Genomic DNA, 17,059 nt, shown 5'->3' with positions numbered 1-17,059 from the left:
TAGCTTTTATTGGTGACTGGGCAGTTATACTTAATCCATAAACAGAATCAGGTAGCACAAAAGAAAGGTTTTAAAAACCATAAAGGTCTATACAGTTAAAAAAAAAAAAAAAAAAGCCTAGATGCTGTATAAGAAATGTAGTCTTCTTTTCTGATTATATATTTAATTGTTCCTTTGCAAAAAACTGAATATACACTTTTGATGTTTTCAATCTGTAAATATTTCTGAGCATAATTTTTCAAAATATTATTTTATGCTGCAAATGATTTCTGCATATATGTAACATCATTAACTAAAAATAGTGATTCGTTTTTAGACTGGTGGTATTGATAAAATCCATCCTGTAGTTTCTGCATTCCAAGATGTGGTTATATATGAACGCATCAAAATTCTTCCTGAATATACTTTATTACCTTGGGATGACATTACTAAACCTGTATATACAATTTATTTGAAGGTAAATTTATGTTAATATTGTTCAGTGTTGTTATAATAAACTAGATTTTGAAGTTTTCATTTAGAATACAACTACTGTTACTGAAAAAATAATTATTTGCTTTTGTGATGTAGAAAATTTGGAAGTACCTCAAATTTTTTATTTCTTCTTTTGAATTTTTAAGTATGTTTTATTTGCTTCAAATGGTCTTAAATTTGCTGTGTTTCAATCACTCAAATCCGAATATCTTTTCTTCTTTTTAGGCATCTGGGGGCACAGGAACATTTAACTGGTTAAGTAAAAGTCCATCTGTAGGATCTGTTATTCCTGTTTCAGAACAGGGCGAGCAAGTAGCAAGAGTGAGAGCTTTCGGTTTGGGCACATTTGAAGTGCAAGCATCTGATGCCCACATTCCTACATTTGTTGGCTTTGCTGAGGTAAGTAACTTTTTTCCCCCTGATAAGTGAAGTAATAAAAGTGACATTTTCCTTTGTATGATAATTTGTTTTATATTCTTTTCTACCTGTTGTATGATAGTGGATCTAAGGTTGTAAAATCATGAATGTCTTTCTGGAATTGTTTATAATGTGTAGAAAACATTAATTTAACAAAATACTGTAACTATAAAATACATATACACATATTTCAATCAAAACAAAAACACAGTTTTTATCTCAGTTTTTTAACTAAAATTTATATTAACATGGACTTAATAAATTTGTACCAGCTCTGAAGAGAACATTTTTTTTTAATATCCATGTAATAAATACTTTTGTACAGTTTAATATTTTAAATTGAGATGACTGTATAATGCCTTGTATAATTGTTTGGTGTAGTCAATATCTGAAATAATACATTTAGTCAAACAGTAGCATGGGTTCTTCATGCTTTTTTGAATATATTAAAAAAAGGTTTAAAAGAAGGGTATTGGGGGGAAAAAAAGAATGTTTTTAAAAGTTTTATACTATTCAGGTATAACCAAGAGTTTTGTTTCTATGTTTGGGTTAAACATAGTGAATCAAAACAGTGTGCATACAAATTTATGACCGAAGGAATTATCATAAGATTAGTAAATTCTAGTGTTTGTGGCAATTCTTAAAGTGTTTGTGGCAAAGCTGACTGAAAGTGGTTTTCAGTCAGCTTTGCCACATGCACTCCTTTCACCACTGCTAGAAAATTCACCCTTCTACAAAACTTAAAAAATATATACACACATGTATTTAGATTATATTAATTGTTTTTATAAATTAAACAACAGAAAGTATAGAAAATGTTGATAAATCCTAAAATTTAAATAAGTGTTTTTTTAATATTTTAATCTAAGAACTTAGCCACTGAATAAAAGGGTGGCTACTTTTCCTCTCTCTCTCTCTGAAACTGTGGAAGTTCCATCTGGTTTAGGCCCCTGTGCTGTAATTTTTTTATTCTTTTGACTGTTACAGATTAAATGATGCTATAGTAGCTAATAAAATTCCAAGAAACATTAACCATATAATGAATAGGTCTTTTTTTTTTTTTTTAATAATAATATTTTAGGCGCTTTGCTTTAACAAAAGCTGAAAATTCAAAGCGTTCACGTAAATAAATCAACAGCATGTTTAATTTCACTTGACATAAATTGGGAAGGGAGAAAGAAACAATCCGGTTAACTAGAATTCTGGATATTTGGTATATGATTTGGTATCCGATTTTACGAAATGAGATTAGAATTGAAACAGCTCTGAATGAAAATGTTAGCGATCGCTTTCTTTTCTGGGTGCAGTTTCAACGGGTGGGAAAACTCATTCAGACGGATATTCATTGAGCAATTTCTAAATCATGTCACACTCGTGATCTGATGACGTCACTTTGCACGCTCGAAAACACACGGTGCTCATTAAATGGAGAAGATGGAAAGCGTGTGCAAGGAACCCAGTGTGGGACTGAGATGTTTTTTAGTGCTTGCTTGACGCCTTCTCTTGTCCAGTCTCTTAGGGGGGTATCGTCTGAGAGGTGGGCACCCCACGTTGCAATGTCAAGCTCTTATGAGTTACTTCTACAGTCTCTCGTAAGACAAATAAAAGAGTTAAAACATGAGTACCTTTTCCTTTTTTTTTTTTTTTTTTTTTTTTTTTAACTCATCGTTATTTTGCTTTTAACAACCCAAACTTACAATAATCATTTCAAATATTTGTGTGTAACTTTTTTTCAGTTACTTTTGAATACATTTTAATTTATCTATAATATAGTAATCTGAAATGAAAATGACAGAGGCAAGTGAATGTGAAAATGTCCATATTTCATTAAACCTTTTATTTAAAAGTCCCATTGGTGACAAACCAAACTGATTTATCAATATGCATGAATTTAAAAAAATATTTATATATTATTTGTGGGGATGCAGCTTCATTAAATTAAAATTCTATTTTATAAATATATGTAAAATAAAGCTACATATTCTACATAGGTGCTAACTATTCTCAGTTTTTGTTGCATCTCCTGGTTAATAACCAAATCTCACAGTTTTTGTTACCCTCTTCTATAAAAAAAAAAAAAAGTTTTTCAGTAGTAAACCAGATTTATTGAATCATGAAACTTAAATTGTGCAAATTTTATTTCCTTTTGCCTCATGATTCTCATTGTAATTTTCCTTATTAAATTATACTTGATCTGAAATGTCTTAATCTATTATAGAACTTTAATCAAGATTGAACCAATATTTATTCAGTTAATAATTGTATTTTATTTTATATCAATATATGGTACATCACCAAGTTTATCCATACAGTACTAGGTATATTAATTATTATTTTCATTGTTTAAAATTACTTAAAACTTTCTGTCCATACTTGGGGGTTCCTCAGTATCAAGGTATAAAAAAATTACAAAATGAAGCTATATGAGAATCATATTAATTGGACATTATAAAGAAAATTGAAGTTAAATTTGGAGTTCTTTTGAGTGTCATATTCAGCGCTGCACAGCACGAAAATATTCTCCTGGTTTTTGCCTTGTTCCTTCCCAGTTTTTCATATTTCAAGGTTGGTCATGCAGCTGTGCCTTTACATGTAGTTTATATTTTTGAATGGTATGCCATGCAACGCCATGACAGTCTTCTAATCTTATCTTTTTATTTTTTAATGTTAAATCTGCATATGAGGCAGAGTTGTAGAGATCACTTTGTATAGTTTTAGATATGGAAGTATTTTTTGTTTTCAACCGTTTATGTGAATGCTGCTTGTTTAAAAGAATCTTCATGTAAAATCCAAAATTTAAACTGAAATTAACATGTCTTGTTACTACATATTTGCTATTGCCTGCTGAACATTGTTTTAATAAAATTTTTTATGAAAAAGGTGTTGTTTCCTTCATTTGTTAGGTTGAAAATAAAATATTGATATTTATGTATTTTAACAAAGAACATAATTAAAAAAATTAAGACAAACGAGAAATGAATTAAAAGTTAGCGTTAGATTTGGTGCTTTAAAAAAAAGAGGACAAATTCCTTTTTTAAAACTGATTTTAATTTGGGGGGGTATATGTGTTGTGTTGCAAAAAGCCATCATTGTTACATATAAATTTTTTATGCCAATTAAATTCTAATGATAATTCTATTGTTTTTTAAACATAGGTATTAAAAAAGGTGCCTTAATAGTCTTGGAAAGTAAAGATTAAGCATTATGATATTCGATTCATTTATTTGAAAATTTGATTTTTAATACTTTTTTATAGATATCTGTTCAGCCAGTGATGGATATGCAGATTTTACCTTATGAAGTTGAAACTGAACTAAATGGTAGTTTAATTTTGCCTTTGGCCATGTATGGCTTTCTACCAGGTAGACTGAATTTTCTTGTTTTTACTAGCTGACATACATACATACATAAAGTAAAAAATGCATTAATATTGGTTTCTGCTCTTTCAACAGATAAGATGAAAAAAATTTTTAGTAATTGTTCTGAAGTCCCTGTTTCTGTAGATATTGATGAGATGGCAAAGTTTGTCCATGTAGATGGTATGAATAAATTTTGTAATATATGTGTAACATTTATAGAAAAGAAGATTTTATTACGGTGGCTTTTTGTTATATTAAATAAAATTACGTAAATGTAGTAATAGTAGTTAAGTGTGCATGCGAAATCCAGTAGAATAAGTGAAAGCGTAAATGCAAATTGTCTTATCTTCGCACAATGTCCTGTAACTAGCCAAAAGGAAAGTTCTTTGTTGGTTATTAACATAAGTATATGTAACTAAGACAATGAGTTCATGTATATTTTTCTTGTAAAATCAAGGGGTAATGAATGACCAATGCCCCAGTGCAGTGAGAGAGCAGCTATGTAGACTTTAAATCGAGATGGATTAGTTTCTAATCGGCAGGCACCAGGACTGCCTATCTAGCCCCTGAACTAGATGCACTGGTACATCATGGACACACTGAATAAATGGCAGATTATTCCATTAGAGAATGCCACCTTAGGTCTGGATCTTTTCCTACTGAGTGAACAGTTACTAACTGCTACTGAGTAAGCTCCTGCTGTTAAGCTACCCAGGTTTGCAGTTGAACTGTGAAACAGATCTTCATGATATCATTTCATCTTGCACAGCTTCAATGAAATGCAAATTTTTGAAAATAATATATAATAAAAATTAAATTATTTGAAAATTAAGTACAAGAACAATGAGATATTAACAAGATTGAAAGCAAGTTTTTGTAATAAATGCGAGAGTTGAAAATGTAAGCTGAAAATAAAAGTTTGAAATAATTGTTATTTTTTTCACAAATCCAGGAAACCCTTTAAAAAAATCTCCGTTTTCTTAAAAAGGTGATCATAAAGGCTGAGTGAAATTTAATCTTTTTAAGGGGGAAAATATTGAATATATAATTATTCATTTTTACAGAAATTCTTTCTGCCCATTATTAATTGGATTTAATTTTTTGTTACTTGCTTTGTATATAATGTATACATGTGCTGTTTCATGTTATTATGCTTATTTTTTAATTTTTCATCATTTTTATTTTTAAATGCAAAAGCACTGTGTAGAAATAATTTTTGCATTAATTAATGATTCCTATCTCTCTCTTTTTTTTTTTTTTTTTTTTTTTTTTTGTATGATCCTTTTTCTCTCAACAAAATTAGTTTTAAATATAATTTATTAAATTTTTTGTTTTATCATTACTGACTGTAATTTTACAGATCACAACTCACCAGTAAGAAGCTCTGCTTGCCGGAATATTCATTTAAGATGTTTTGCCAAGGGTTTTAATAGAATACGTGTGAAGTATGAAAGGGAAGACGTGTCTCTGAAAAAAGCTGTAGTTGTTGCGTGCTACAAAAAACTGAAAGTAAATATTTTGTAAAGTAATATTTAGAGGAATTTTATATATATTTTTCTATACAAATCTACATTTTCTTCTGTATGCTTTTATTTTAATTTTATTTAAGAAGTGATTGGTGTTTTAACGATGTGCTTTCCATTTTTCTAATAAAATATGTAATATTATTTAATATCCATATCAAGAAATAAAATTAGCATTTTTATGCTGATCATTAAGATTTCCTCCTATACTGTAAGAATGTGCTCACCAGATTGAGTAAATGGCACATACAAGTTAGGATCATGTTGTCATCAGTTAGGAAAAGGCATCATTTCAGCAGCTACCTGTGCATGTAAAGGCTGCTGATTTGCAACCTTAATAAATGCAGGGTTGTATGATCTTTAAAAGTCCTCAGGTTATTTGGAATCAATTTTTGGTCCTTAATTTTAATCATCTGAAATACCTCTTTTATGACTGCCATTTTGAGTGTGAATTAGCATTTTGGAGGAATATTTTTTGGCAATTCACTGACAAATATGTTTTTCTTTTGAATTGGTTCATTTGTTCCTATTTACTCGAATTTCTGGACAGGAATCGAAACATAAGCATTTTGAAATTATTTCATTTTCCTGATGAAGAGTTCTGAATTTTCACTTTTAGTAAAATGAATTCTTTTATTAAACGCCTAAAAATTTGCCTATTTTAAGATAAGTTTCTACAAAAAATTGTTATTCAGAGATCTGGGAGATTTTCATTGATTTTTTTTTAAAACATAACATTGATAAATTTCATTAAAACAAAGTATTTTAATTTTTCGCTGTCATGATATAAATTGACAGTACTTTCCATTTTGTCAGCTTATTATGCAATGTGTTTAATTTGTAGGTAATAAATGCTATAAAGCACAATTTACAAAATAATTGGTAGTAAAATTAAAATAGCTATTTAATTAAATAAAAATTATCTTTTTAATATATTCATTGTAAGAGTTTTTTTCCATGTAATTGTCGCAGAATTTGCATCAGTTTTCTCTGTAAAATGAATTTTACACTTTCTGTCTTCCCCCCCCCCCATCCCAAGCGAAATATTTGTGACTTTTCCAGTTACACAATTTGTAAGAGTAATTTTTCATTACAATTTTAGACATTGTAACTTGGAAAGTGTAGAAAGATTTGAAGGCAAGATTTATAGACTCGTAATTGTAGACGATTCCAGAAAAATTTCTTCTTGGTATTAACTAATAATAGATGTTACTTTTTGGAAGAACAATGAAAACATAATATTTGAATGTTTTACTTCTGATACTAGAAGTCTTTTTCTTAACATTTCTTAACATTCTAGTGTTTCAACACTAGATGTGTCAGACAGAAAGAGCACAGCTAACTTTCAAAACTGCCAACCGTGCCTACATCAGGTTTTTAGGTTTAATCTGATCTGAAGGTTTCTCTCTAGGCAAGCAGCAGGGGTTGTAAAAACCAGTCTTCTGTTACGAATCATGCTGATTATGATTTAATTCTCATTTTAACCTAGGCCATTTGAAATAAAATTTACCTCTAGATTGAACAAATAACGGGATCGTAATGAAACAAGACAAAGAAAAAATCAACACAAAGCTTAATTAGTAAAATGTAAATGAAATATCACTTATCTTTTTTAAAATACGTGCAACTATTATAATTGTAAAATATTTAATGTTTCTTGATAATTAAAGTCGATTTTATTTTCAGATTTGTTTTATAATTATGTTTAATAATAGTGCATTCTGCTTATTGATCAGTTTATTCTTAGGAAGATATTACAAAAATGAAGTTCAGGCATAGAAAATATCTTTAATTGAATTTATTCAGTTCCCTTTTGCTGTTAGGTCCTTAATTTTTGTTCATTAATGATCCCTAAATGTCTTTTAAAAGTACTTTATTTCCATGTGTGGGAATGTATACAAATTCTGTAAGCGCCACATTGTGATACCCTGAAGGCTGAAATGAATATCTATGAAATGGTATTTTTTGTTCTGTGTTTCTGTGCCATTATTATTAACCCTTAGTGCTCCGCTACGAAGCCGTCCATCATTTGTTCCGTAACTCCGTAAGCTCCGCTGCAGAGCCCAATGTTTTTAGCATTAGGCTTGGAATCGTCGGCATTGGCAATTGTTATCTGTAGTTAAAACATGTTCAGTCTCGCTACTGTTACAATTAAAACATTATTTGACCCATTTTATGGTTAGCAACATGGAGAAAAATAATTATTGTGATGAGAATATAGAGTTGAGTGATAGTGAAAATGTGTTTGATTTTTTATTGCTAGAAGATATTGTGGAAGACAATGTTGATTATAATTCTGACACTTCTCAAGTAGTGGTTTCAAAATTATACTACCAAAGAGACGACGAATGGTAGTTATTGAAAGTGAAAGTGAAAAGTCGCCGTAAGGCTTAGATGAATGGCGCGATGTCATGGAAGAATTACATATTCCAGATAGAATACATTTTAGTGTATCGCCAAAGGTCATTGGACAACAAATTCCTACAAATATTGTACAGCTGACACAATATTTCAAATTATTTTTCACAAACGAACTGGTAAATGAAATTATAAAAGAAACCAACAATTACGCAGAAAATGTTTTAAAGAATAAAGAAATATCTAGTAATTCTATTTGGAAAACACGGAGTGCGGTGGAAGAGGATGAGTTTTGGGCTTTTATTGGAGTTATTATCAATATGGGCACGATACCCCTGACAAATATGCAAGATTATTGCTCAGTTAAAGAGAATAGTCACATCCCTTTCTTTGGTAAAAGATTTACAAGAAAGATTTATACAGATATTCTGGATGCTGCTTTCCGCTGCAAAAATGTGCCGAAGTTACTGGTAGGCAGTGGGACAAAAACGTGTAGAGCGCTAAGGGTTAATGTCTGTGAAAAAGGCAGTGCTCATTCTAGATGGTGTTGATGGTGAAACTGATTGTGGTTCCCAAGCTGTACAATCATAGTAGGTGTGAAGGCCTGAGCAGTGGTTGTTGGAGAGGGCCCTGTTTGGTGAAGGAAATAAGGGGCTGCCAAATACTTCATCTATCTGCTGAATACAGTGTAAGGCCAAGCACAAGTATATCTGAGGATACAATTTATTGGACTCTATTCAGTATAGAACTCTGCTGTAGATTTTCGTCATATGAGCCTCTTTAAATCATCATCAGCAGCATTTATAACTGTCACAAGCTCATGAACATTGTGATTGAACCATGCTTCAGTGGAAAAGATTTGCCTAATTAGATGAATCGCAATTTCCTTTGTGCTGTGTTGATTCATATGTCAAGGTATGCCATCTTCATGCGAACAGTTAATTGATACTTATGTGTACAGTTAATTGATACTTGTATACAAACAAAGAAAGCAGATAATCAAAATCAAGTAAGCAGATAATCAAAATGTATGCACCTCTCCTGCAATCAGTTACACAACTGAGAGAACTGTTTTCCTTCTGAGAAACCTCCATATTATACAAGGGGTATGTCACAGCTAGATGAGTCACAAACTCTTTTTCAGCTGGAATACTGGGCGACAAACTCCAAAACTTAGCTTCAGCCCATTGAACGTAATTCCACTTAGGAGGTGTAAAAGAAATCATTTATGTCTGGAGATCCGGGTCTCACACCGACTCTTAACCTCAGACGAGAAAAACTCCACAAAAAACCCCACCTACATAGCCAGGCCTGAGGGGTCACCCACTCTGTTCTCAGCTTTCAGTGAAGGTGTGACCTGAAAACCTGAAGGACTGATTGGTTGTTTAAATGCTCCCGCCAGTACTACTCGGGCAGCGCGTCACATCAGGACATTACCTAACAAACTCGGTGCCATCCCACAACAAGCCACAGAAACATCTGTTCTACGTCTTATGCCCCCCCCCCCCCCAGATTAGATCGTAGAGACGATCCAACACCGAGTTCTGGAATCTCCAGGTTCATGATTTTATCCCCATAATATTCGAACTAAAAGAGCAAAATAAATGAGTCGTATTAGATACATTTAATTAAATTATTACATGCATTATTGCAATAATTTATTATATGCATTAAATTATTATTACATATATAAATTGATTATATTATTCAATGTATTATATGTACACAGCATCGAGATTTGCCGATTTTGCCTCATGCAAAGATTTCCGGTGTTAGAATCACTGTTGCTGTAAAATTAACAGCTTTTCTTTATTTTTCTGTATATCATACACAATCATGTCTCAACTCCATATTATTCTGCTATAAATCAAGGAGTAGCACCTGCCACCATCTTTTCAGAATTTGTGCTACCGTCAATGCAACGTGTTTACGTTTTTCTACGTTGCAAGGAGTAAAATCATGAGTGCGTTTCTTATCTGTCATTGTATTAGAAGGGGCTGAAATTTAAAATATTCTTAATTGATCCACAAAATATCCGGATTTAAAAAAAAAAAAAAAAAAAAAAAAAAAAAAAAAAAAAAAAAAACAGTACTAAGCAATCTCGGGAAGTAACAAAGCTCAGAAAATACAATAACTTGAACGAAGAGTTGAGTGAATCGTCTGCTTTTTTACCTCAATGCAGATTAGTGGGGGGAAAAACTTCTATCTTATTTTTTTAAACTTTTTTATGTCAATTATTTGGTATTTCTGTTATGACTTATTATTATTCGGTAATTTTTTTTTCTTCGTTATTTCGTACTCAATGTTGTGGTTTCCGGAACCTATAAACTGAATGTTTATATTTTGAGAGGCAACGCGGATTTTCGGTATTTGACTGTATTACTTTATGAATATTGTTTCTGAGAATAACAGCATCTTTGAAAGATTTTATTATTCTGTGAAACAGTAAGCCATATGCAGAAAGCTGCAGCTAAATGTTTTCGTTTCAAAGAAAAGCAATAACTTTCATGCTTCCATGTCACTCATGCGCATCATTCAACGAAAACAAAACCTTAAGAATCCCACCTAAATGTCTTTACGCCAAGAGAAAATGGTGTCATCTGAAAATATGTCAATGACAAGTATGGAATTTTTCCCATGCGCGCGGCACGGTACAGAATGCTTATATGCATCTGGGGCACTACTTGTAGGTCACCAACCATCTTAATGCAATCTATGGGAAATGCATGGCTTCTGCATCTAAATCTAATGCAGCCTTCCTCTGAACACTTACCGTAATATTTTAATTATAACAAGGAAATTATTGAATTATTTTATTTTAAAAATGGTTAAAATGTTAGAAAAATACATTTTTTTGAAAGAAAATTTCCTTTAAATTTTTATATATTTACAAATTTATTACTTAGGATCATTTGGCATATGAAAGATGATGAATTTGAATTTAACTAATCTTTAATATTACTAATTGCAACATAAAATGATCAGAGTTATGAAAAAACAGTTCACTTGCATAAGAATGTTATAATTTTTTTACATTCAGTGCTAATAAATTAATCTGAAAAGAAAATCAAATCTGAACTGCTTTATAATTAATTAAAAAGAGATAAACAATGAAAAGAATTAACATAAATAAAAATAATAAAGCATTTGTTAAAATTCTATGTTTTTTAATTATAGACATACATAATTATATGTACTTAAGGTAATATGCAGTAAATTTTCTTTAGGTTCTAAGTGCGACATTATGATAATTGTGCTAAAAGTTTTACTTTGTGTATTAATTATTCTATCAATCAAAATGTTGATGCAGAATGTGATGAGTTTTTAGTGCCAATCTGGCAGTTAGAAATTCATAAAAGTACTTGATCTGTAACATGAAATAATCTTTTCTGAAAAACATGGAAAAGCAGAATATAATTACAAATAATTTAAGAGGGAAAAACTGGAGATGAATATAATTTATCATAATTAAAATTTTTTAGAAATTATTTTCATTGATAGATTGCATGTACTTATCTTTGAATAATTGAACATACATAGCATCTAGTAGAAGCTGGCTTTAAAAATAAAAATATTTGTATCATCAAATAGAAACTGTCAATTTCCTCTTCAGTCACTTTTTTTCTCCAGACTGGGTCATTTTAAAGTTTCCTGAGTTTCTTTTTTAAAGTGTTCAAACTATTTCATAACTAAGTACAAATTGGTGCTGCAAAATCTTGGCACTATGTGATTTAAGCATACAGTATTTGGCATAAAATCATTAGTAATTGAAATAATTAATTCTCAAAATTTTTATTGCAAATATAATATACAAAAATTTAAAAAAATTTTTTTTTGAATAAATCATCAAAATTACATTTTGATGTTCTTCAATGTTATTAATAAACTGTACTGAAAGTAATAGTCACCACTAAAATAAGTTCCCAGTTTCTTATGATTCATGTTATCATGTTATACTCTCCGTTAATTGTGTGTTACTTAACAGTTAATATATCCACTCAAAGAAGCTGTGATAGGTATTGGATCCTCTTTGGATGTAATTTTTGAAGGTGGACCAAGCCCTTGGCCCAGATGTCAAACACATTATATTGAAAGTAAGCATTTAATTCAAATACTTTTTGTTTTTCATATTTGTTTATTATGTACATATAGAAAAAGTAAACTTTCTGAGCTCTTCATTTACAATATCTTGTATTATTCTGATGTAAATTCTAAAGTGTGTTGATAAATTTTGAGCAGTACAGTACAGTCTTTAATCCGGACTCGTTTGGACTTCAGCAATTCTGGATTAGGAGTTTTTCCGGATTATAGATCATCAGTTTAAATCTGGTAAGATGGCATGCAGAAATTATAAAATTAAAAATATGAAACCGTAATTTATGAAATAAAGAGCAATTATCATCTAAAGGGTATCAAAATTTACAGGGGGAAAAAAAAAAAAAGAAGAAGAAGAAGCTTAATATTTATTTGTTTACTTTATCAAACATTAAGTTGTTTAAGTTGCTTCATTTTTTGTACTAATACTTTCTCTTTAATTCTATAAACAGACATAATTTCTTGTTCAGTTACAAAGTTCCACTGTTCAAGTCCTGTAATTGCTGTGTCGAGAATACCGACTGACTTGTCAATCGAAATTTTTTTGTTTTCGATAACCTCTCTATCACTTTCTTCACTATCAGAAGCGTATGTCATATACTTTTGACTTTCCAGTGTCGTACTCCTCGCAAAAATTTGAGACGGATATGCCTTTATCCATTTTTTGCAGCAATTCCACTTTTTGTTTGATGAACATCGAAACATGCTTTCGTTTTGTAGATCCTTTGGCAGCTCCAGAATCAGAAACTCTTTTTGACATAATTGAAAGTTCAAGCTTACTTTTTATAAAATTGCTCTACAGTCTGCAAAAAATAATAAGCCGGTTTCAATTAGAAGGTTAAGGAACAGCGCAATGTCCAACATTAACTAATAAAGATAATTAGATAATTTTAGCCTAGCTTATACCATCCGTTATACATTAAATGCGCATGCGTAAACATATTATGCGCATTTGTAAACGTATTATGCGCACGCGCAAAAAGTTTTTAGCTTTGAGGTCCGGATTATGGACATCCGGATTAAAGACTGTACTGTATTAAGTTTTAGGCCTTTGATCATTGTACATGAAACTTGCAGCTGAGTATTATCAAAATTAACACTCATTTTTTTTTAAATAAGAAATTTTCCGATTTATGTTTTTTTGTGTGTTTGTTGTGTATCTAAACTTGATACTGACTTCTCTTAGGTTATTTGTTTTGTAACGATTATTGAAATTATTTGATCAGCGTAAAATGTAAACAAGAAAATATTTTCTATTTTACCATAAAATATGTTATTTATTATGACCGAGGAGTCAAAGAGTACTAAGGAAAGAGAATGCCTTCATAGAGGACCTTTTTAAGAAACATTAGAAAGTCCTCTATGAATGCAATGTATTCATATTGCATATCACGCACTTTGCATAAAATTATGAATCATCTTATGTATATATATATTTTTTCTTGTTTATCTCAAAATGCTGTATTTATGAGTTGAACATTTTTTGCCATGTAAGGCAAATTTTTTTTTTTTTCCCCCCATTTTTTATGTAATTTTTTTTATTTGTAGTTGGTCCTGATTCGGAATATATTGATGTTACAGTATTAAAAAACGAATCTGAAGTTTCAGGCAAGTAAAATATTTTGTTAAAATAAACTGATACGTGGAATTGTTATTTCTATTTGTAATTAATTTTTCCCATTATATTTGTTTTAGGTATTCATAAAGTCAAAGCATTTTGCAATGGATATGGCACAGAAGTGAGTTAAGTTTTTAATAATTTTGTAATGATAATGAATGAAACATATCTCAACATTTAAGTTTGAAATGATGTGAATTAGATTACATTAATTTTCTTTTTCAGATGTTTACACTTAAAGTTGGAAATTCTCCTTGTGAAACAAATTTACATCCAGCTGTAAATGAAGCATCTGTTGGGTATGCAGACAACTTAATATGTATTAAAAATCCATGAAATTTAGAAATTTGTCTTTCTTTGCCTAATTAAGAAAGTATCAGTTTATGCTTTACTATGTATGAAATATTGTTTGTCCTGTGTACTTATTTTTTTAAATAGCAATATTTGCATATCTTTTTAAAATATTACACTTGCATTTAAGAAGGGTCTTGTAAGTCTTCTTTTATTGCAACTAACCTGAAGTTTATATTGCTTTCCGCTTAGTGCAGTCTATAGCTAAAACAGGGTGTTCAGCTTATAGCTGTAAAAAAGGAAGAGCTCCCAGTATCAGTTGGGCCAAGAATTTTTTGGATATGAAATTGTGTCCTGATGCAAAATACTTTGTTGTTATACATCACAAAATAAGAGGCATTGGCTCCCTCACTGTCACGAAGAACTTTAAAATACTTTTAAATGACCGTCCATAGTTAATGTGACATATATCCAACCTGTACTTCAGCTTTGTCCAAGTTTTAGACTGCAGGGTAGGCATGATGCTGTGAATTCTATGTTGACTTCTCCTTTTTAGGTTGTTCAGGTTGTGCAAAGGTGTGAAATATGCAGAATTCTTAAGGTAACCTGAAGGGAAAAAAAATGTGGTGGGGAAAGCCAAGTTGAATGTGGAGGCATGTCAAGAAATACTGAATTTCATCCGATCCGTTATCCTGGTAAATGTGTATGCGGAAAAACATATAAATAGAACATATAAACAGGTTTGTAGAATATAGTGGGGTGCTGTCCTCTGAAAAAATAGTACCTAGAAGAAGTTGATGCATGACCAAAACATTTCAGAATACCACGACATACATTCACTTTTTAATGAGTTATTCTCGCTCTTGTGAACCACATAGATTTTCTCTATCCAGATCTGACAACTGTGTCTGCTCATATGTCTACTAACATGTGAAATTTCATTGGGAAAACATGCAACTGCTAGGAATTCTTTGTTCTCTTCAATTTTCAGTAGGATTCTTTAATAAATTTGGCAAATAATTTTCTATTTTGTTTATGATTGGGATAGATACAGTGGTATATCTAAATCTGGTAAGCTCACAATTGGAGGCATTTGTCCAGGAATAGGGAGTTCATGGATAATGCATCTTTTCCAATGGATATCCTTGAACTTCTCTGGAAAATCATGGAAATTCTCTCCACATTGTCCACATTCCTCTTTGATTGCTTTTCATGCATCGCTACAAAATTTGCTAGGGTTGTCCTAAAAAAAGTACATTGCCTTAGGATCGCAGACCTCAACTCAGCAAATGATAACGTGCAGAATACCTTTTGTTTTGGAATCCATTCAGCCATGTTTTTATTACTCTGCTATGTGTATGCATGCATAGCCTTTTAGTATTTTATGTAAATGGCAACAAATAGTATTATCATGCATATTTAGTTTTCGTTTGTGCCATTTATTCATATTTTATCATGCTTGTTTTTTACTTCCTTGTACCAAGTAAAGGAAGTATTGCAGTTGTGAAAATTTTTGGGTTTCAAATTTCAACAGAAATATTCATTTTTGACTCTCTTTCCCTCCCATCTTATGACATCTGTATGTACAGACAGAATAAAGGAGCCTTTATTCTAAAATGGATTTTTTTTTTTTTTGCGACATCTGTACGTATGCATGTATCTTGCATAACTCAAAAACAATTAGCTACAGCAAGTTCGAATTTTGCAAATGAGACTGCTATAACATAAAGCAGTTTTTTTGAAAAAACACAATATAATCATGGCTAGTATTTCCGTGCCTAAAGCTGCTGAATAATTCTCGGTAAAGACATAAAGTACGAAATTTAGAACCAATTTTTCACAAAGGAGGGGGCCTTCTCTCATGACATCTGTATGTACAGACAGAATAAAGGGGCCCTTTATTCCAAAATGGATATTTTTTACGACATCTGTAAGTATGCATAACTCAAAAACAATTAGCTGTAGAAAGTTGGAATTTTGTAAATGAGACTGCTATAACATGAAGCAATTTTTTTGGAAAAACACAATATAATCATACCTAAAGCTGCTGAATAATTCTCAGTAAAGACATAAAGTACGAAATTTAGAACCAAATTTTCACAAAGACCAAAAATTGAAATTCATAAGTAATAAATTTCATAAAACCCTATAAATGTTAAAACTAAAATACTTAAAACATGTAATACCCTAATTAAAAAAATCAATGAAATTTAGAGAATAAGAAAGAAGAGGTATTCAATCAACTTCAATGCCACTTTGTCAGGAGTAGGAACAGTGAAATCTCTCTGCCATAAAGAAATCCTTGCTTTTCTGCATTCAGAACTAGCCTATGAACCAATTCAACACATTTTAATTATATTAGTTCACCCGAAAATTCTGGTCCCTTCCCAAAGCAAGGAAAAAATGTAAATTCTAATCAGAATTTTATCTTTAAGCAAAGGGAACTCGTATCCAAAGAATAGAAAACATAAGTGAGTCCATAAAATATTTTAATGAAAATTTCAAATCAAAATTTTACCTTTAAATAAAGAGAACTTATCCAAGGAATTGAAAACTTAAGTAGTAAAGTTATAAAACTTTAGTGTTAAACTTAATCCAAATGGAATTAAAATATAGACTCGCAAGAAATAATTAAAAACTTTGAGTACTTTCAATTAGAACAGATCCCAAACTATGGAAAAGATCTTTACAATTAGTGACATTTAGGTCAGCCAGTTTGGCGTCATTTGCAAAACTAAAATTCAGTGGCAAGAGAGTAATCTCTCAAAAGGCAGAATTTTGAAACGAAAAGAAAAATCTTTTAAAAATTAGATCATTTAAAGTGATCAATGCAGTCAGTCTTCTGTAATAATGTGCATTTTCCCAAAAAATTGTTTGCTCTTTTTTTTTTTTTTTTTTAAATAGTTTTAATAACAAAATAATTT

General features: G+C 30.6%; 1 protein-coding gene across 3 annotated transcripts in view; it reads left to right on the top strand.

Annotated features, from left to right (window-relative positions):
- LOC118182413 (nuclear pore membrane glycoprotein 210-like) overlaps positions 1–17,059 on the top strand; it is a 182,462-nt gene that overhangs the window by 79,497 nt on the left and 85,906 nt on the right. For all 3 annotated transcript variants that reach the window (XR_015040766.1, XM_085815406.1, XM_085815405.1), the window contains exons 11-19: positions 317–457; positions 700–873; positions 4,148–4,253; positions 4,344–4,430; positions 5,611–5,759; positions 12,117–12,225; positions 13,775–13,834; positions 13,922–13,965; positions 14,070–14,143. Coding sequence is in view for 2 of the 3 variants with exons in the window: in XM_085815406.1 (XP_085671532.1) it covers positions 317–457; positions 700–873; positions 4,148–4,253; positions 4,344–4,430; positions 5,611–5,759; positions 12,117–12,225; positions 13,775–13,834; positions 13,922–13,965; positions 14,070–14,143 (944 nt within the window). In the remaining variant the exon portion in view is untranslated. The remainder of the gene's footprint in view (positions 1–316; positions 458–699; positions 874–4,147; positions 4,254–4,343; positions 4,431–5,610; positions 5,760–12,116; positions 12,226–13,774; positions 13,835–13,921; positions 13,966–14,069; positions 14,144–17,059) is intronic.

This window comes from Stegodyphus dumicola, chromosome 4, assembly GCF_044657685.1.
Source record: "Stegodyphus dumicola isolate Sdum_Otavi_A_Nest chromosome 4, ASM4465768v1".
NCBI lineage: Eukaryota > Metazoa > Arthropoda > Arachnida > Araneae > Eresidae > Stegodyphus > Stegodyphus dumicola.
The sequence above is the reverse complement of the archived record's forward strand: the minus strand, read 5'-3'. Positions and strand labels throughout refer to the sequence as shown.